Raw genomic sequence first — 22479 nt, 5'->3', positions numbered from 1 at the left:
TGTGGATGAAACAGAAAAGCACAATATAAATTTAGTCCATTACAAAATTATTGGGAAATGCAGTATTAAAAGGGGATATAATGAAGATAAACAGATTAAAATTGGATCTGGCACATTCTAGACATATGGGTTGTTGCAGTCTTAACATCGCATGTATGGTGGAAATTAGGAGCAGGTGTGGTCGACAATGCATGTTTTTTTTTTTTTTTCCAAACTGTCGTTCTGGTGGCCATCAAGATATCATTGCTTGTTTTTAAAACTTTTAAGTCTTCAGAATTTAAATGTGTGTCTTTTCCAAGGTGGTAATGTTTTAGCTTGGGAGTAGTATGTTTTTGTAAAGGGCTGTTCCACAGGGCTCTGTTCTACTATGCTCGCTCACTATTCATAAAAGTGCAAAAATGGGATGAAACAGCTTAATCCCCCATACCATAATCCCTCCTCTGCACTCGAACCCTTGGCCAGACATGATCGAACTATTCGAGTTTGAACAAAAACTGCAACAAATGTTAATCAGGGCTGCTTCACCGGATCATGATCAAACATGTTTCAAGCGTAGTCACTGAACATGATTGATGCCGCTAAAACTGTGAATACCTGGAAGTTACTGTGTACCATCAATGATTTTGAGAACTGGGATCAAATGTTGGAAAATTTCAAACATTTGAGCCGGATTTCCAGCCCCGGTCACACGGCAGTAAAGAAGGACAATGAAACGCAAACGAAACAAGAAATCTGGACTCACGTTGACTTTTGGAGGCATTGTTTAACCATCATCCAGCTTCATTCCTACAGCTGGCGCTTTGTCAGAATTTTCAAACTGTTGAAAATGTGAACGAATCCCGACGACAACCTCAATTCATCCGTATTTCATTTTGCTGTCTGTCTTGATGGTTCCTTATCGTTTGCTTAGTTTCTGTAAAGTCAGCATTCCGTTTGTGCAACCTCCCAAATCTGATGTATTACTCAAAGGTTGTCGATATCTAAATGGATCAATAACTAAAGCCCAGACGAGCTGAACGTAACATCCTTGTATCGCTGATGACTCGTCCATGTTTGGTATGAAAAGCAGCATCATGATACAGTATCAATAGTGGTAAGAACGTTTTATCAACTACTTTAACTATATACGCATGTTCCAGCCACAACCGGAACGTGCGTGTGCACACATGTTGCTGTTAAGACAAACAGCATCTCTCACCTGTTGTCAAGACAACCAAATCCCGCACCTGCAAGTACTGCGGACATGAGGAAAAGGCTGGTTGTGCTCGGTCACATCATCGTGAATGTTTGTTTTATTTATTTATTTTTTTATTTTTTTTCTGTTTAAGATGGTCAACATTTGCTTCATTTTTCTTTCATTAGTTTTGTTTCGTTCCTTTTTGCACTCTTGATTCGCAGGATTTTCTGTGACTTTTTATCCTTCGTTCAGCTATTGCCATGTGTCGTGTGACCAGGCCCTTAACTCTGATGCCGATGAAGGCTGCAACTATGACATATACCAAGTTTGTCCCAGATTGACAAAGATGGATCAAGACATTACTACGATGCTTCGAAACACACCCCAATTTGCTATTCAGGATTAAACGGGAAGGAAGCACGCTCTGTGGAATAGTCCCATTGCAGTTTTTGGTATCTTTTGAATTTGCTTATATAAGTAAATTCAAAAGGTATTACAATTTGATGGAAGCAGGGTTCTTGAAAAAGTATGCACCCTCAGTGGTTTTCTACTTAATTTTAAATTTAAAGATGAGAATTAGATTTTTAATTGCATGCATGCATTGTTTCGTAATCACAGACACACTTTACTAACACTGCTCTTAGACAAATTTTGTGACTGCCAGTTTGCATCCTTCCTAACTGACTAACTCTCTGGTTGTTGCTTGAACGCTGTTCTCTGTAATGCTCCTAACGGACAGACATCGCTGAGGTGAGAGCTCAAACTGTCTTTGTCTTTATTCGGGTTAAAGCTCAGCATGGGAGCTGTGCAACTGTATTTCAGCATCATTGTGTACATTTTTGTATGATGGAAAATGGACTTTGTGCATGATAATCCATTTTCTATATGTTAAAAAACAATTAAAATACAGCTGAAGCCTACATATTTAAAATCTGATATTTCTGCTTGGCAGTAGCCCCTGTTCTCAGCTGATGATAAAAGTCGTCACATTAATATTCAAAGTCTGGGACTGCGTTAGCCTGTGTGCTGAATAAATGGTACCAGCACCAAGCTGTGCTCAAGACCCTTGTTCATTTTGGGTCAGTTTTCCCGGACACCACTGGTTTCCTCAGGGTGTAATTAAAAAAAAAAAATGTGTTGGGAAAGTGTAATGACACGGACCCACAACAGGGGGCATAAATGAACGGACAATGGATTGAGCCAAAAGATAACAATTTTACTGTTGTGAATGTGCATAACGAAATACAGACAATCACAGAATTTGAAACAGTCAATGTACAAAGGTGACGTGTGGGCAGGCTCAAAGATAGAAGACGTCTGTCCAGAGAAGCGCCGGGTCCCACACGATTTCCACTGCCAACGGGTCTGAAGCACACCGGAGCCGCCAAGTCCTGAGTCCCCAGGTGGCCACCGTCTCCAGCTGTCAGACCTGGTACTGCTGGCAGGAAGCAGAAACAGTTAGGCGTGGGTGTGTGCACACCCAGTAACACAGTCAGCAACAGTTCCTTTATGGTGGGCAAAACACCTCCACCTCCGAAACAGGAACACAGTCAAAGCAGAGCCTGAATCAACTACTTATCACAGCTTGTAGTGAGGAGTGAAGACCGTCACTCTTCCATCACCCACAAACCCAGCCTCCAGCTGAAGTAGGGAAACAGGTATGCCTGCAAACAGTTCAGACGCAATTACGTGCGTTCAGCACAACAACGGCTGAGAGAATTACCTTGTAGGTAGAAGATATCTCGGCAGTGAGGAGGAGATGCTGCCCGGCTTATATGGTGGTGGTGGTTGATGAGTGACAGCTGGCGTTGACGATGAGTGACAGCTGCCACTCCCAGTTGCTCCTGTGGGGCGGATGCGCCCTCTCGTGCCCGAAGCCCGCACTTCAGGCAGGGCACCCTCTGGTGGTGGGCCAGCAGTAGCTCCTCTTCAGCGGCCCACACAACAGGACTCCCCCCTCAACAGGCGCCTCCTGGCGCCCGACCAGGCTTGTCGGGGTGTCGGGTGTAGAAGTCGGCCAGGAGGGCCGGGTCCAGGATGAAGCTCCTCTTCACCCAGGAGCGTTCTTCAGGTCCATACCCCTCCCAGTCCACTAAGTACTGGAACCCCCGGCCCCTCCGACAGACGTCCAGGAGTTGGCGTACTATCCATGCTGGCTCCCCGTCGATGATCCGGGCAGGAGGCGGCGCCGGTCCGGGAGCACAGAGGGGTGAGGTGTGGTGTGGTTTGATCCTGGAGACGTGGAATACCGGGTGGATCCGCAGTGAAGCTGGGAGTTGGAGCTTCACTGCGGCTGGACTGAGGACCTTGAGGATTTTAAACGGGTCGATGAATCTGTCCTTCAGCTTAGGGGAGTCCACTTGCAGGGGTATGTCCTTGGTTGACAACCACACCTCCTGCCCGGGCTGGTATGCAGAGGCCGGGGAACGCCGGCGGTCTGCATGGGCCTTGGCCCTCATCCGGGCCTTCTCCAGTGCAGAACGGGCAGTGCGCCACACCCGATGGCATCTTCGTTGGTGGGCCTGGACTGAGGGCACACCAACTTCTCCCTCCACCATGGGAAACAATGGGGGCTGGTACCCCAGACACACCTCAAACGGGGAGAGGCCGGTGGCAGAGGACACTTGGCTGTTATGAGCGTACTCGATCCAGGCCAGATGGTCACTCCAGGCCGCCAGGTGCGTGGATGTTACACAGCAGAGGGCCTGCTTGAGCTCCTGATTAGCCCACTCTGCCTGTCCATTCGTCTGTGGGTGGTACCCGGACGAGAGGCTCACAGTGGCCCCCAGTTCTCGGCAGAAACTCCTCCAGACTTGAGAGGAGAACTGAGGACCATGATCCGAGACAATGTCAGTTGGTATCCCATGCAGACGTACGACGTGGTGGACCAGGAGGTCTGCTGTCTCCTGGGCTGTTGGGAGCTTTGGGAGGGCCACGAAGTGGGCCGCCTTGGAGAATCGGTCCACTATCGTGAGGATGGTCGACATGCCCTGGGACGGCGGGAGGCCCGTGACAAAGTCCAGGCCGATGTGTGACCAGGGGCGATGAGGCACCGGCAGCGGTTGAAGGAGACCTTGAGTCTTTGAGTGATCCGCTTTGCCCCTGGCGCAGGTGGTACAGGCCTGGACATACTTCCAGACATCGGCTTCCATGGATGCCCACCAGAAGTGCTGCCGGACCACTGCCACGGTTCTTCGCACCCCGGGGTGACAAGAGCGCTTGGAACCATGACAGAAGTCCAGGACTGCAGCTCTGGCTTCTGGTGGGACGTAGAGTCGGTTCTTTGGGCCGGTCCCCGGGTCCGGGCTCAGTGACAGGGCCTCCCGGACGGTCTTCTCCACGTCCCAGGTGAGGGTGGCCACGATAGTGGACTTGGGTATGATGGATTCCGGTGGATCCAACAGCTCGGTTTTGACTTCCGCTTCGTGTACCTGGGACAAGACGTCAGATCGCTGGTTCTTGATCCCGGGGCGGTAGGTGATCCGGAAGTCAAAACGCCCGAAGAACAGTGACCAGCGGGCTTGCCTGGGGTTAAGACGCTGGGCGGTCCGTATGTACTCCAGGTTCCGATGGTCCGTGAAAACCGTAAATGGTACCGCGGCTCCCTCCAACAGATGTCTCCACTCCTCAAGAGCCTCTTTCACCACAAGGAGTTCCCGATTGCCCACGTCGTAGTTCCGTTCTGCCGGGGTCAACCTGGGTGAAAAATAGGCACGAGGTGGAGAACCTTGTCGGATTCCCCACTCTGGGACAGCATGGCTCCTATCCCTGAGTCAGAGGCATCCACTTCAACTACGAACTGGCGGCTAGGATCGGGCTGCACCAGAAGTGGTGCAGTCGAAAACCGACGTTTCAACTCCCTAAAAACGGCTTCGCACCGATCCGACCAGGTGAAGGGGACTTTAGAGGTCAGGGCTGTAAGGGGACTAACTACCTGACGTAGCCCTTAATGAACCTCCTATAGAAATTTGCAAAGCCGAGGAACTGTTGCAGTTTCCTACAGCTTGTCGGTTGGGGCCAGTCTCTCACTGCCGCAACCTTGGCCGGATCAGGAGCGACGGAGTTGGAGGAGATGATGAACCCCAGGAAGGACAAAGAGGTGCGGTGGAACTCATAAACCTTCATAAACAGTCAGTTCTCCAACAACCACTGCAGGATAATCATAGATAATTGGCAAAGCTTCTGGGGAAAACCTGGTCTTGTTAGGAGAGACAGCATCCATCCCACTTTGGATGGAGCAGCTCTCATTTCTAGAAATCTGGCCAATTTCCTTAAATCCTCCAAACCGTGACTATCCAGGGTTGGGACCAGGAAGCAGAGTTGTAGTCTTACACACCTCTCTGCAGCTTCTCTCCCCCTGCCATCCCCTCATTACCCCATCCCCGTAGAGACAGTGCCTGCTCCTGGACCACCAATAACCAGCAAAAATCTATTTAAGCATAAAAACTCAAAAAGGAAAAATAATATAGCACCTTCAACTGCACCACAGACTAAAACAGTTAAATGTGGTCTATTAAACATTAGGTCTCTCTCTTCTAAGTCCCTGTTGGTAAATGATATAATAATTGATCAACATATTGATTTATTCTGCCTTACAGAAACCTGGTTACAGCAGGATGAATATGTTAGTTTAAATGAGTCAACACCCCCGAGTCACACTAACTGCCAGAATGCTCGTAGCATGGGCCGAGGTGGAGGGTTAGCAGCAGTCTTCCATTCCAGCTTATTAATTAATCAAAAACCCAGACAGAGCTTTAATTCATTTGAAAGCTTGACTCTTAGTCTTGTCCATCCAAATTGGAAGTCCCAAAAACCAGTTTTATTTGTTGTTATCTATCGTCCTCCTGCTCGTTACTGTGAGTTTCTCTGTGAATTTTCAGACCTTTTGTCTGACTTAGTGCTTAGCTCAGATAAGATCATTATAGTGGGCAATTTTAACATCCACACAGATGCTGAGAATGACAGCCTCAACACTGCATTTAATCTATTATTAGACTCTATTGGCTTTGCTCAAAATGTAAATGAGTCCACCCACCACTTTAATCATATCTTAGATCTTGTTCTGACTTATGGTATGGAAATTGAAGACTTAACAGTATTCCCTGAAAACTCCCTTCTCTCTGATCATTTCTTAATAACATTTACATTTACTCTGATGGACTACCCAGCAGTGGGGAATAAGTTTCATTACACTAGAAGTCTGTCAGAAAGCGCTGTAACTAGGTTTAAGGATATGATTCCTTCTTTATGTTCTCTAATGCCATATACCAACACAGTGCAGAGTAGCTACCTAAACTCTGTAAGTGAGATCTCGTCAGTAGTTTTACATCCTCATTGAAGACAACTTTGGATGCTGTAGCTCCTCTGAAAAAGAGAGCTTTAAATCAGAAGTGCCTGACTCCGTGGTATAACTCACAAACTCGCAGCTTAAAGCAGATAACCCGTAAGTTGGAGAGGAAATGGCGTCTCACTAATTTAGAAGATCTTCACTTAGTCTGTTGCTCTATTAAAAAAAGCCCTCCGTAAAGCTAGGACATCTTACTACTCATCTCCAACCTTCCTTTTCTCTCCAAAATTCTTGAAAGGGTAGTTGATAAACAGCTAACTGATCATCTGCAGAGGAATGGTCTATTTGAAGAGTTTCAGTCAGGTTTTAGAATTCATCATAGTACAGAAACAGCATTAGTGAAGGTTACAAATGATCTTCTTATGGCCTCGGACAGTGGACTCATCTCTGTGCTTGTTCTGTTAGACCTCAGTGCTGCTTTTGATACTGTTGACCATAAAATTTTATTACAGAGATTAGAGCATGCCATAGGTATTAAAGGCACTGCGCTGCGGTGGTTTGAATCATATTTGTCTAATAGATTACAATTTGTTCATGTAAATGGGGAATCTTCTTCACAGACTAAAGTTAATTATGGAGTTCCACAAGGTTCTGTGCTAGGACCAATTTTATTCACTTTATACATGCTTCCCTTAGGCAGTATTATTAGACGGTATTGCTTAAATTTTCATTGTTACGCAGATGATACCCAGCTTTATCTATCCATGAAGCCAGAGGACACACACCAACTAGCTAAACTGCAGGATTGTCTTACTGTCTTAATTTCCTGCTTTTAAACTCAGATAAAACTGAAGTTATTGTACTTGGCCCCACAAATCTTAGAAACATGGTGTCTAACCAGATCCTTACTCTGGATGGCATTACCCTGACCTCTAGTAATACTGTGAGAAATCTTGGAGTCATTTTTGATCAGGATATGTCATTCAAAGCGCATATTAAACAAATATGTAGGACTGCTTTTTTGCATTTACGCAATATCTCTAAAATCAGAAAGGTCTTGTCTCAGAGTGATGCTGAAAAACTAATTCATGCATTTATTTCCTCTAGGCTGGACTATTGTAATTCATTATTATCAGGTTGTCCTAAAAGTTCCCTAAAAAGCCTTCAGTTAATTCAAAATGCTGCAGCTAGAGTACTGACGGGGACTAGAAGGAGAGAGCATATCTCACCCATATTGGCCTCTCTTCATTGGCTTCCTGTTAATTCTAGAATAGAATTTAAAATTCTTCTTCTTACTTATAAGGTTTTGAATAATCAGGTCCCATCTTATCTTAGGGACCTCGTAGTATCATATCACCCCAATAGAGCGCTTCGCTCTCAGACTGCAGGCTTACTTGTAGTTCCTAGGGTTTGTAAGAGTAGAATGGGAGGGAGAGCCTTCAGCTTTCAGGCTCCTCTCCTGTGGAACCAGCTCCCAATTCAGATCAGGGAGACAGACACCCTCTCTACTTTTAAGATTAGGCTTAAAACTTTCCTTTTTGCTAAAGCTTATAGTTAGGGCTGGATCAGGTGACCCTGAACCATCCCTTAGTTATGCTGCTATAGACGTAGACTGCTGGGGGGTTCCCATGATGCATTGTTTCTTTCTCTTTTTGCTCTGTATGCACCACTCTGCATTTAATCATTAGTGATCGATCTCTGCTCCCCTCCACAGCATGTCTTTTTCCTGGTTCTCTCCCTCAGCCCCAACCAGTCCTAGCAGAAGACTGCCCCTCCCTGAGCCTGGTTCTGCTGGAGGTTTCTTCCTGTTAAAAGGGAGTTTTTCCTTCACACTGTTGCCAAGTGCTTGCTCACAGAGGGTCGTTTTGACCGTTGGGGTTTTACATAATTATTGTATGGCCTTGCCTTGCAATATAAAGCGCCTTGGGGCAACTGTTTGTTGTGATTTGGCGCTATATAAAAAATTGATTGATTGATTGATTGATTGATCACTAATTGAAGAAAATAAGAACAACCCCAGGTTTCTTTTCAGCACTGTAGCCAGGCTGACAAAGAGTCAGAGCTCTACTGAGCCGAGTATTCCATTAAGTTTAACTAGTAATGACTTCATGACTTACTTACTCATTACTCATAAATTACTCATAACCATCCCAAAGACGTATCGTTATCTTTGGCTGCTTTCAGTGATGCCGGTATTTGGTTAGACTCTTTCTCTCCGATTGTTCTGTCTGAGTTATTTTCATTAGTTACTTCATCCAAACCATCAACATGTCTATTAGACCCCATTCCTACCAGGCTGCTCAAGGAAGCCCTACCATTATTTAATGCTTCGATCTTAAATACGATCAATCTATCTTTATTAGTTGGCTATGTACCACAGGCTTTTAAGGTGGCAGTAATTAAACCATTACTTAAAAAGCCATCACTTGACCCAGCTATCTTAGCTAATTATAGGCCAATCTCCAACCTTCCTTTTCTCTCAGAAATTCTTGAAAGGGTAGTTGTAAAACAGCTAACTGATCATCTGCAGAGGAATGGTCTATTTGAAGAGTTTCAGTCAGGTTTTAGAATTCACCATAGTACAAAAACAGCATTAGTGAAGGTTACAAATGATCTTCTTATGGCCTCAGACAGTGGACTCATCTCTGTGCTTGTTCTGTTAGACCTCAGTGCTGCTTTTGATACTGTTGACCATAAAATTTTATTACAGAGATTAAAGCATGCCATAGGTATTAAAGGCACTGCGCTGCGGTGGTTTGAATCATATTTATCTAATAGATTACAATTTGTTCATGTAAATGGGGAATCTTCTTCACAGACCAAGGTTAATTATGGAGTTCCACAAGGTTCTGTGCTAGGACCAATTTTATTCACTTTATACATGCTTCCCTTAGGCAGTATTATTAGACGGCATTGCTTAAATTTTCATTGTTACGCAGATGATACCCAGCTTTATCTATCCATGAAGCCAGAGGACACACACCAACTAGCTAAACTGCAGGATTGTCTTACTGTCTTAATTTCCTGCTTTTAAACTCAGATAAAACTGAAGTTATTGTACTTGGCCCCACAAATCTTAGAAACATGGTGTCTAACCAGATCCTTACTCTGGATGGCATTACCCTGACCTCTAGTAATACTGTGAGAAATCTTGGAGTCATTTTTGATCAGGATATGTCATTCAAAGCGCATATTAAACAAATATGTAGGACTGCTTTTTTGCATTTACGCCATATCTCTAAAATTAGAAAGGTCTTGTCTTAGAGTGATGCTGAAAAACTAATTCATGCATTTATTTCCTCTAGGCTGGACTATTGTAATTCATTATTATCAGGTTGCCCTAAAAGTTCCCTGAAAAGCCTTCAGTTAATTCAAAATGCTGCAGCTAGAGTACTAACGGGGACTAGAAGGAGAGAGCATATTTCACCCATATTGGCCTCTCTTCATTGGCTTCCTGTTAATTCTAGAATAGAATTTAAAATTCTTCTTCTTACTTATAAGGTTTTGAATAATCAGGTCCCATCTTATCTTAGGGACCTCATAGTACCATATCACCCCAATAGAGCGCTTCGCTCTCAGACTGCAGGCTTACTTGTAGTTCCTAGGGTTTGTAAGAGTAGAATGGGAGGCAGAGCCTTCAGCTTTCAGGCTCCTCTCCTCTGGAACCAGCTCCCAATTCGGATCAGGGACACAGACACCCTCTCTACTTTTAAGATTAGGCTTAAAACTTTCCTTTTTGCTAAAGCTTATAGTTAGGGCTGGATCAGGTGTCCCTGAACCATCCCTTAGTTATGCTGCTATAGACTTAGACTGCTGGGGGGTTCCCATGATGCACTGAGTGTTTCTTTCTCTTTTTGCTCTGTATGCACCACTCTGCATTTAATCATTAGTGATTGATCTCTGCTCCCCTCCACAGCATGTCTTTTTCCTGGTTCTCTCCCTCAGCCCCAACCAGTCCCAGCAGAAGACTGCCCCTCCCTGAGCCTGGTTCTGCTGGAGGTTTCTTCCTGTTAAAAGGGAGTTTTTCCTTCCCACTGTCGCCAAGTGCTTGCTCACAGGGGGTCGTTTTGACCGTTGGGATTTTACGTAATTATTGTATGGCCTTGCCTTACAATATGAAGCGCCTTGGGACAACTGTTTGTTGTGATTTGGCGCTATATAAATAAAATTGATGATGATGATGATGATGATGACATGGGTCTCAGGATCCGGGGAAAAGATGAGTATATCGTCTAGATATACGAAGACGATTTGGTGCAGGAAGTCCCGCAAGACGTCATTATCCAAAGCTTGGAACGTCGCAGGGGCGTTAATGAGGCCGAACGGCATGACCAGGTACTCAAAGTGACCTAATGGGGTGTTAAATGCCGTCTTCCATTAGTCTCCCTTCCGGATCCGAACCAGGTGATACGCATTCCTCATATCCAGTTTAGTGAAAATTTTGGTTCCATGCAGGGGCGTGAACACTGAATCTAACAGGCACAACGGGTATCGACTGCAAACCGTAATCTCGTTCAGCCCTCTGTAATCAATGCATGGACGGAGCCCGGCGTCTTTCTTGCCCACAAAAAAGAAACCAGCACCCATCGGGGAGGTGGAGTTCCGGATCAACCCGGCAGCTAACGAGTCCCGGATGTAGGTCTCCATTGATTCTCGCTCTGGACGTGAGAGATTGTACAGTCTACTGGACGGGTACTCAACGCCCGGGATCAGATCAATGGCGCAATTGTACAGCCGGTGGGGGGGAAGAGTGAGTGCCAGATCTTTGCTGAAGACGTCAGCAAGATCGTGGTACTCCTCAGGCACCGCCGTCAGATTGGGGGGAACTTTAACCTCCTCATTAGCAGTCAAACCGGGGGGAACCGAGGATCCTAAATATTCCCGGTGGCAGGTTTTGCTCCACTGAGCCACAACCCCAGACGGCCAATCAATCCGGGGATTGTGTTTTATCATCCACGGGAAGCCCAAAATTACGCGGGAGGTAGAAGGAGTTACAAAGAACTCAATCTCCTCCCGATGATTCCCAGACACAACCAGAGTTACTTGCTGTGTCTTGTGTGTGATTAAGGGGAGAAGGGTGCCATCTAGTGCTCGCACCTTCAATGGTGAAGGGAGCACCACCAGGGGGAGCCCTACTTCCCTAGCCCATCTGCTGTCCAGCAGATTCCCTTCTGACCCCGTGTCCACCAGTGCTGGGACTTGAAGGGTTAAATCCCCACTCAGGATTGTAACTGGGAGACGTGCGGATATGCGTGTGTGTCCCACGTGAATTTCTTGGCCCACCCTTAGCCCAGTCTCTCAGGGCAGGCGTTGGTGTTTAACCGCTTGGGGCAGTTTTTCTGCATATGCTCGCTCGAGCCGCAGATAAAACACTCCCCGCGGGCCAGTCTCCTCTGTCTATTGGAAGCCCTCAATTTAGCCCTGCTCGTGTCCATAGCATCATCAGCAGGGGGAGCTGTAACCACACGGAGCGTTGAGGCTGTGGAGCATGGGGAGGGCGGAAACCTTTCAGACCCGGAAGGGAGAGGGACGGCACGTGCCCGGCCACGTCCTTCGTCTCGCTCCCAACAGCGTTCGTCTAACCGATTGTCTAATTGTATAACCAGGTCGATGAGCCCGTCTAAATCCCGTGGCTCGTCCTTAGCCACCAGGTGCTCCTTAAGGACCGACGACAGTCCGTTTACAAAGGCGGCACGGAGTGCAGCAGCATTCCAGCCAGACCTCGCAGCCGCGATGCGGAAGTCAACTGCATACGCGGCTGCACTCCGGCGCCCCTGTCGCATAGACAGTAGCACTGTTGAAGCGGTCTCGCCTCTATTAGTATGGTCAAAATCTTGTCTGAACTCCCTCACATCCAGTATATGTTGTTAGGAGCCGTGCATTCTGCTCCCGCCGTAGCCCAGGCGCGTGCTTCACCTCGAAGCAAATTAATCACATAAGCCACCTGGCTTGAGTCCGACGCGTACATAACGGGATGCTGTGCGAAGACGAGCGAACACTGCATCAAGAAGTCTGCGCACGTCTCCACACAGCCTCCGTACGGTTCCGGAGGACTTATGTATGCTTCAGGGGACGTGGGGGGGTTCGTTGAACGACCATTGGAATGTCTATATTTGGCACCAGGGCAGCAGGAGGAGGAGCTGCAGCGACGCCCTGAGCGCGCGGTTCCACCTGTGCGGTGAGAGCCTCCATCCTACGATTGAGTATAACGTTCTGCTCGGTCATTAAATCCAACCGACCAGTGAAGGCGGTGAGGATTTTCTGCAACTCACCAACCATGTCTCCTGCTGGCGCCTGTGCACCCTGCTCTTCCATTGGTTGTTCAGCCGATGGTTGACGCCCCTCGGAATCCATGACGTTGGCCGAGATATCCTGTTGGGAAAGTGTAATGACACGGACCCACAACAGGGGGCGTAAATGAACGGACAATGGATTGAGCCAAAAGATAACAATTTTACTGTTGTGAATGTGCACAACGAAATACAATCACAGAATTTGAAACAGTCAATGTACAAAGGTGACGTGTGGGCAGGCTCAAAGATAGAAGACGTCTGTCCAGAGAAGCGTCGGGTCCTACATGATTTCCACTGCCAACGGGTCTGAAGCACACCGGAGCCGCCAAGTCCTGAGTCCCCAGGTGGCCACCGTCTCCAGCTGTCAGACCTGGTACTGCTGGCAGGAAGCAGAAACAGTTAGGCGTGGGTGTGTGCACTCCCAGTAACACAGTCAGCAACAGTTCCTTTATGGTGGGCAAAACACCTCCACCTCCGAAACAGGAACACAGTCAAAGCAGAGCCTGAATCAACTACTTATCACAGCTTGTAGTGAGGAGTGAAGACCGTCACTCTTCCATCACCGACAAACCCAGCCTCCAGCTGAAGTAGGGAAACAGGTACGCCTGCAAACAGTTCAGAAGCAATTACGTGCGTTCGAGAATTACCTTGTAGGTAGAAGATATCTCTGCAGCGAGGTGGAGATGCTGCCCGGCTTATATGGTGGTGGTGGTTGATGAGTGACAGCTGGCGTTGACGATGAGTGACAGCTGCCACTCCCAGTTGCTCCTGTGGGGCGGATGCGCCCTCTCGTGCCCGAAGCCCGCACTTCAGGCAGGGCGCCCTCTGGTGGTGGGCCAGCAGTACCTCCTCTTCAGCGGCCCACACAACAAATTGTACAATAATGTTCTTAAACTTGGCATGAGTTTGATGTATATTTCTTTATTCTGTGTTGTTTTTGAATATTTCTTCATCCATCAAAAATATCACAGTGTCAACATCATTTTGTTGGTTTGTTGCTTATGTTGTTAACAACATCACTGGAAAACTAATAACCCACTTTTTAAGAAAAATATTCTGAAATTGTTACATGTAGCCCGTAATAGAAACTGTTAAATGTAACAGGGCAGAGTCTTGAAAAATACACACATTTTTAAAAAAGCATGGGCAGGTATGTTTGGGATTTACCTGTGTATGCACCTTAGCGCCCCATCACATTTGGAATGAGCCAAGCCGAATCAGGTGGAATGTCAAAAAAACTGAAATTCCTGCCACACCTGGGAGGGAAAAAGAATTGTGGGGGACAGCCATTCAAATACCCAGAATGCCCACAAAAAGTAGGGTGTGGTTCATTTCTCAACAGTTCTCAACATTGCACCCAGTGAGACAAAACGTAACGCATCCTTGAGAAATGTTGGCTTCTCAGAATGCAAAAGATGGAGAACCACTCCCTACTTTTTCGGGTTCAGGCTCAGAACTTCTCAATCGCCCCTTCTACATGTGGTACTCACAGTTATACTGTACCCCGGTGTACTCACATCACATTTCTCTCCACTGTCATCCTCCAGACATATCAGTCCAGTCCTGGTGGCCACTCGTCATGTAGCAGTGAGCCGTCGCCTCTCAGCAGCGCCAACAACAACGACAGTGGGGTAGAGATGGCCATGCACAGCGGGGGAAGCTTTGGGGACCTCAGTGCGCAGGATGAGTGCCCCTTGGTTGACTCCACTGTTTCTGCTGGAGGACAGCAGGCCGGGGTGGGACTCCAGTTGAGGAAAGTTGTGAATCACAGTGTTGGGGTCACCATCAAGCTGGAGAACATCAAAAAGGAGAGGCTGAAGACAGTGAGAGACACCTGCCCCTGGATCAGCTCAGCACCACAGCCACTGCAGGGCCAACGCAACAGCACCAAGCTGCCTCCCATACCTGCAGCCGGTAAGTGTGGAGCTCTTAAGTGTATGTGTTTTGTGTGTAGCCTCATGGGAAACATAAAATGGAGCCTGCACACAACACTTAATACAATGCCATACAATGCATACAACGCCATTTAATATGATGGGAGCATAAGATCTTCAGTAAAAATAGATCTTATGCTCCCATCATATTAAATGGCGCTGAGGTGAAAACAGTTGAAAACTGTAAATTTCTGGGATTGTTTTTATCTGAAGAATTGAGCTGGAATTATAACACCAACAAAATTGTTAAAAAGTCTCGACAACGGCTTGTTTTTCTGCGTATGCTGAAAGAATTTACTCTGAACAAAAATATTCTCTTAAATTTTTATCACAGCTGCATTGAAAGTCTTCTTACAAATGTTATAACTGCATAGTTTGGAAATGCCACTGCTAAAGAAAGGAAGGCTTTGAATAGAGTGGTTCGTTCAGCCAGTAGGACTATTGATGTGGAACTGTCTGTCCTGGAGGCCATTTACAAAAAAGGCTTAAGTCCCGGTCTTTAGCTAGTATTATTTTGAGCTTCTTCCTTCAGGTAGGCACTATCGGTCTATTAAATGTGGGACAACACGTTATAGAAAAAGTTTCTTCCCACAAGCCGTGGCAATGATCACCACTCTTTGATTAGTTTTAAACGTATCTTAAATTATTTTGTGGCTTTGTCATTTTTATGGTATTTTTTGTTCTTTTATGTCTTTTTATTGTTTGTGTATGTCTTGCTAGTGCACTTTTGAGCTCCTTGCACCATTTTTCCAATGTTGTTTTAAAACTGCAAATGGCAAATAAACTTGAACTTGAACTTCCCATAAAGGAATTGAACTTTCTAAACAAACCTTATGGGAAAAAGTTGCACACCTGTGCTGAAATGGTGACCCATGAGGTGTGTGAAGACAAGGTGCTCAAAGCTTTTCATCACCACAGAGGTCAGGGTGACGGGTCTGTAGTCATTAAGTCCTGTGGTTCTTTGCTTTTTGGGGATGGGGATGATGGTGGAGGTCTTGACGCATGCTGGCACCTGGCATGTGTCCAGTGAGGTGTTGACTATGTCTGTGAACACCGTAGACAGTTGGTCTGCACAGATCTTCAGTATGGATGGGGAGACAGAGTCAGGTTTGGCTGCTTTGTCATACAAGTGTAGAGAGAGGTGTAGTCTTGTCTCTTAAAGAGCCTGTTGACATCCCTCTCATGAATGGAAAGAGGTGTGGAGGAGGTGGGGGTCCTTGCTGTGAGCAGTTGTGTGTGGGGGGCAGATCCCAGTTGGCGTGCGTGAGGAGGTTGTAATCATGAGGGATGTTATTAGGACTGTCTCATTGTCTTTCAAATCTGCAGTAGACCTCATTCAGCTGGCTGGCCAGATGAGGGTCATTGAAAGAGTAGGAAAGGTTAGGTTTGTAGTTTGTGATCTGTCTGAGCCCCTTCCAGACAGAGGTAGAGTCATTGTCTGAGAACTGATGATGAAGTTTCTCAGCATACCACTGTTTAGCTTTCCTAACCGCCTTCCCAAACCTATACTTTCATTCTTTAAATCTGATCTTTTCCCCACTCCTGAAAGCCTCCTCCTTCTGCAGCCTCATCTGTCTGAGTTTAGAACTAAACCAGGGTTTGTCGTCATTATACCTCACCCTGGTGTATGATGGTATGCAGTAGTCCTCACAGAAGCTGATGTATGAGGTCACAGTTCATTGTTATTTTTGTTGTGAAGTGTCTAACTGCAGAAGAAATAGTCTGAAAACTATTCAAGATGGGTTCTGGACATGAAATAAGGGGTGCTCAGTCTGCTTACACCCCTGCGCGCTTGGTTTTTCACTGTATGAGCTCAAGTCATGTGTTGATGTGCTGGAATTTAGTCCTTTGCAACAATCTAAATAAACTGTCAGCTGAAGTATAGCACAGCTGTCATAAGGTAGATTCATAATTTACTGTATCTCTGTTATAACTCATAAACACTTGGCACAGAGGGGCCTTCAACAGATGATTGGAGTGAGAAATTCACACAGTGTAACAAAGAAGGCTTCTGTGCACTTTTTAATATTGTTAGTACAAGAATCTGATAAACACGCAGTTGTCTGTACTGTGTAAGGTGACTACAACCCCTGGCAATAATTATGGAATCACCGGCCTCGGAGGATGTTCATTCAGTTGTTTAATTTTGTAGAAAAAAGCAGATCACAGACATGACACAAAACTAAAGTCATTTCAAATGGCAACTTTCTGGCTTTAAGAAACACTATAAGAAATCAAGAAAAAAGATTGTGGCAGTCAGTAACGGTTACTTTTTTAGACCAAGCACAGGAAAAAAATATGGAATCACTCAATTCTGAGGAAGAAATTATGGAATCACCCTGTAAATTTTCATCCCCAAAACTAACACCTGCATCATATCAGATCTGCTCGTTAGTCTGCATCTAAAAAGGAGTGAACACACCTTGGAGAGCTGTTGCACCAAGTGGACTGACATGAATCATGGCTCCAACACGAGAGATGTCAATTGAAACAAAGGAGAGGATTATCAAACTCTTAAAAGAGAGTAAATCATCATGCAATGTTGCAAAAGATGTTGGTTGTTCACAGTCAGCTGTGTCTAAACTCTGGACCAAATACAAACAACATGAGAAGGTTGTTAAAGGCAAACATACTGGTAGACCAAGGAAGACATCAAAGCGTCAAAACAGAAAACTTAAAGCAATATCTCTCAAAAATCGAAAATGCACAACAAAACAAATGAGGAGCGAATGGGAGGAAACTGGAGTCAACGTCTGTGACCGAACTGTAAGAAACCGCCTAATGGAAATGGGATTTACATACAGAAAAGCTAAACGAAAGCCATCATTAACACCTAAACAGAAAAAAGACAAGGTTACAATGGGCTAAGGAAAAGCAATCGTGGACTGTGGATGACTGGATGAAAGTCATATTCAGTGATGAATCTCGAATCTGCATTGGGCAAGGTGATGATGCTGGAACTTTTGTTTGGTGCCGTTCCAATGAGATTTATAAAGATGACTGCCTGAAGAGAACATGTAAATTTCCACAGTCATTGATGATATGGGGCTTCATGTCAGGTAAAGGCACTGGGGAGATGGCTGTCATTACATCATCAATAAATGCACAAGTTTACGTTGATATTTTGGACAATTGAAATGATGTTTGGGGATGATGAAATCATTTTTCATGATGATAATGCATCTTGCCATAGAGCAAAAACTGTAGAAACATTCCTTGCAAAAAGACATGTAGGGTCAATGTCATGGCACAGGGTCAATGTCAACGAGCAGATCTGATTTGATGCAGGTGTTAGTTTTGAGGATGAAAATTTACAGGGTGATTCCATAATTTCTTCCTCAGAATTGAGTGATTCCATATTTTTTTCCTCTGCTTGGTCTAAAAAAGTAACCGTTACTGACTGCCATAAGATTCTTGATTTCTTATAGTGTTTCTTAAAGCCAGAAAGTTGCCATTTGAAATTACTTTAGTTTTGTGTCATGTCTGTGATCTGCTTTTTTTTCTACAAAATTAAACAACTGAATGAACATCCTCCGAGGCCGGTGATTCCATAATTTTTGCCAGGGGTTGTAGGCAAAATGACACTACAAAACAAAGTAGTTAGATGTGAAAAAAATGTTGCTAAATTACAGTATATATTCAAAGTTGTATGTAATTGCATGTAATTGTGTAATAATGTTCCTTTTATTCATCAGGTTCCCTGCTGGAGAGTTCCAACATGTTGGGTAATTCAAGTAGCTCCTATCCTGGCCAACGTATGGGTGACCTGTCTTCATGTGAGGTGATGTTTCTGAATCAGCTTAATGAGCGTCGTGACAGCACAACCAGCACTATAAGCTCGGTCTACACCTTGAGTCGACGCTCCTCCGGCATCTCACCTTGCTATTCCAGCCGCCGCTCCAGTGAGGCATCACAGTACAGTGCCAACCGCCACAACAACATTAGTTCAGCTGACTCCTATGACCCAATCTCCACTGATTTGTCTCGCCGCTCCAGTGAGGCCAGCCAGTGTGGTGGTGGTGTCAATGTAGGTGGCAGCGGAGGTCTCCCAAGCCTGTTAAGTTTGACACCAGCTCAGCATTACCGTCTCAAGGCTAAGTATGCTGCTGCAATTGGTGGCGCTCCACCGACTCCACTCCCCAATATGGATCGAATGAGTCTGAGAACACGTATGGCATTATATAATGAGTCCCAGGAAGGGCAGTCACATCTGTTCCATCAGCCGTCCTCAGGAACTGCGCCCCGCCGATGTAGTGACATTGGATATGGCAACCAAAGCATGATGCCACATGAGGTACCCACCAACCTTCCCCGTCGTGCCAGTGATCCAGTGCGCCGGCCTGCCCTGGATCCTCTTGCCTTTCCAAGGGTTCAGCGCTATAACAGCATGAATAGCATGAACCCCATGAATGGCCCATCTACTGCAGAACGTTATAATTCACTGGCCTCACAGGGTTACACTCGCTCTGATGGCAGTCTACAGCGTTACCCATTTGCCCCCAGGCCACCCAGCATTTCTGAGAATGTAGCTATGGAGAACATGGCAGTGGAAGGGATGATGGTTGGAAGTGACCAGAGTGGAGAAGATGATATAGTTCTTCCTGATGACATGGTGCAATACCTTAGGTCTCAGAATGGTGGCCCCACCAACCACAACAGCTACAATCCAGGACAAGGGGACTACCATTCTACCAACCAAACAAATTGCTACCAGTCAGGTGTAGTCCCTCCGGCATCATTTTGCGGGCAGAGGAGGATGGCCATGGTGGATGCTAACATGTCTCAGACGGGGCAGGACATGCGTTCATGTCACCTGAACCTCAGAGGATCTCTGCAACCCTTCTCAGCACCAGGAGGCAACATGAACAAAAATAGCATGCCGGTACAGTGGAATGAAGTGAGCTCAGGAACTGTGGAAGCTACACCCAAGCTTTCCAAGCAGCAACACCCTCTCAGGGGAAACCTGGCTGTTGTCCAGCAGAGGCATAACTTTGGTTCTTTCCAGTCACAGGGTCAAGGCCTCAGCAGCAACCAGCCAGTAATACCCATGAATCCGAATACATCCACGCAAGGGTACACACAACACAACAGCCAGAGGTTAACCAACATCTCCCTCCAGCAATGTCAGCAGCAGAGACAATGCAGTAACATCAATTTCAGTGAGCAGATGAGTCCACAGAAAGGATTTGGTCAAGAAGCAATTTTAAATTCTATATCCGGGAGTAATATGGTGAGACCTTCACGGAATGGTCCAACAGATGACGGTAACACAGATGTTCCTATTTATAGAGCACGGAGACAGACAGAAGGCTATTCTAATGTAAACCAAGTGGAACAGCAGCAACACTACAACGTTCTCTCCCACCAGCCACACAACATCCCCAATGGAAGTCAAGGCATGTTACAACCTAGGCCTCCTACAGAGCCACGGCCTGTTGCTAGACAGCATACAGGGTCAGGTACTGTGCATCCAAACCAGGTACCCAAGTCATCTGAAATGAGCCCCAGTCATGGCAATGACACTTCAGAGGCCAGCCCAAAGAGGCCACACAACAGCACCTCTGGGAATCCCAACTCTGCTATGTTTTACACAGGTCAGATTCACATGTTTGAGCATAATGCTGCAAGCTTTGACAGCCCCATGTCCCCCTGCTCAAGTCAAGCCCCTTTAAACAACACCACTGCAGCAGCCAACCTGGCCTCACCGGGAGTCAACCAGGTCTCCAGCAGCACAGTGGATTCTTCAACCGGTGGAGCCGGAGCCCCAGAGCATGCCCAGATCGACTTTGACACCATGCTGGATGACGGAGACCACTCCAGCCTCATGTCAGGCACACTGAGCCCTGGCCTTCTGCAAAGCCTCTCCCAGAATTCCTCACGTCTCACAACCCCCCGCAACTCTGTCACCCTGGCATCCATACCAGCAGGGATCGGCAACATGGCCATCGGTGACATGAACTCAATGCTGACAGCTTTGGCTGAAGAAAGCAAATTCCTCAACATGATCAGCTGAGAGCAGCCGAACACTTTGCCATCCTTCCAGTATTAACTGTTTCTTACATCAGGAATTTATGGATTACACAAGAAAGCACTGATTGAACAATATAAAACTGGTTCTTCAAGGTTTGAAAAAAAAATCATTGTCCATAGGATAGTGATGAAAGGAATATGCTTATCATGTAATATTTGCTTCAGATTATATGTGTCATAATGTTGATAGTAAATATAGCTATGGATCTTTTTTATCATCATGTGTTAAAAAGCCATACTTTTTTCTTCTTCTTTCTTTTTTACGTTAGCTAGCCCAGGGTATATAAATGCATCTACAAACAATTGCCATTCAGTATTTGCTATTGTAAAAGCCTTTCAGAGGTGGTGCACTGAAGCAGTTCACATAGTGCCTTGCTGAGGACATCAAGGTCAAAAATAAAGAAAGACATGAATGCAGTGAGCAGAAAATGGACACAATATATAAAGACCAGATAATATTTTCTCATGAAGACCATTAAGTGTATAGATTTTGCTGTATATGTGCTTTCCATTATGGTTTTGATGTTTAAACCAGGGCTGTAAGGTATTCAATATTGTTTTGAGTCAAATCTGAAAATAACATCTATCTACAAGGGTTGGCTGAAAAATGTTGCCTCCAAAGCAGTTATTTCAGCACCAAGCAAGATACTCAAATGAATCCGTATCTGCCTAAAGCTGGAAATGTTCTCCATTAGGCAGTGTTTTTACTTTTCCGCAGTTGCCTTCCAATTCCACACCCCTACGCCAATGTCGGACAGGTTATTGCATATTGTCAGTGAAGAAATTGGGTGTCTTCCCTCATTACCAGCTATGCACAGCTGCTTGCATGTCTGCACCATTGATGGTGTAATGTGTCCTTTCCGGTGTTCTTTCAGCTTGAGATAAAGGAATAAGTTGGAGGACGCGAGATTTGAGCCGTTGCATCCTGCGTTTCTAAACTCATGTGGAAGAGCATGAGTGCTGAAGAACTGTGTCTTTTCCAGGACAAGCCTATTTCAAGTGTGTATGTCTTTTGCAAAGTGTCCACATATTGCTCGGCGTTGACAGCATTGCCATCTTCCCAAAATTCTGTGAGGACTATACCATCACACCCACACTTGATACTCTGCACCAGTCACATCTATGTGTCGCTGTTAGGTTCTTTTAGTGTGGTGAATGATCTCAAAAAGAATTGGACAGGAAATGGACTTCAAAGTTTAGATGTTGTATTGAAAAGTTCAAACCCTGATACAGAGGGTCATCTAACAGCGCTGGGGTCTTGGACCAGATCACATGCAAATATCCCAAAGAGCCTAGATTTCCTGTCTACGCTAACCTTTGTTCCTCCAGCCGGCCCCATGTGGGCAGCTCATAGCCTGTCATGAATCAAACCCTAGGAACTACAAGTTCCTAGGGTTTGTAAGAGTAGAATGGGAGGCAGAGCCTTCAGCTTTCAGGCTCCTCTCCTGTGGAACCAGCTCCCAATTCAGATCAGGGAGACAGACACCCTCTCTACTTTTAAGATTAGGCTTAAAACTTTCCTTTTTGCTAAAGCTTATAGTTAGGGCTGGATCAGGTGACCCTGAACCATCCCTTAGTTATGCTGCTATAGACGTAGACTGCTGGGGGGTTCCCATGATGCACTGTTTCTTTCTCTTTTTGCTCTGTATGCACCACTCTGCATTTAATCATTAGTGATCGATCTCTGCTCCCCTCCACAGCATGTCTTTTTCCTGGTTCTCTCCCTCAGCCCCAACCAGTCCCAGCAGAAGACTGCCC

At 45.8% G+C, this 22479-nt stretch overlaps 1 protein-coding gene across 1 annotated transcript in view; it reads left to right on the top strand.

Annotated features, from left to right (window-relative positions):
- Positions 1-21112, top strand: part of gli2a (GLI family zinc finger 2a) — a 299357-nt gene extending 278245 nt beyond the window's left edge. Inside the window, exons 13-14 of the mRNA XM_034187294.1 lie at positions 14305-14671; positions 18387-21112. Of these exons, the coding sequence (XP_034043185.1) occupies positions 14305-14671; positions 18387-20704 (2685 nt within the window). The 3' untranslated portion in view covers positions 20705-21112. The remainder of the gene's footprint in view (positions 1-14304; positions 14672-18386) is intronic.
- Positions 21113-22479: the final 1367 nt, after the last annotated feature.

The sequence above is a fragment of the Thalassophryne amazonica genome, chromosome 14 (genome assembly GCF_902500255.1).
Source record: "Thalassophryne amazonica chromosome 14, fThaAma1.1, whole genome shotgun sequence".
NCBI lineage: Eukaryota > Metazoa > Chordata > Actinopteri > Batrachoidiformes > Batrachoididae > Thalassophryne > Thalassophryne amazonica.
Note: the sequence above shows the minus strand (reverse complement) of the source record. Positions and strands in the feature narration are given on the sequence as shown.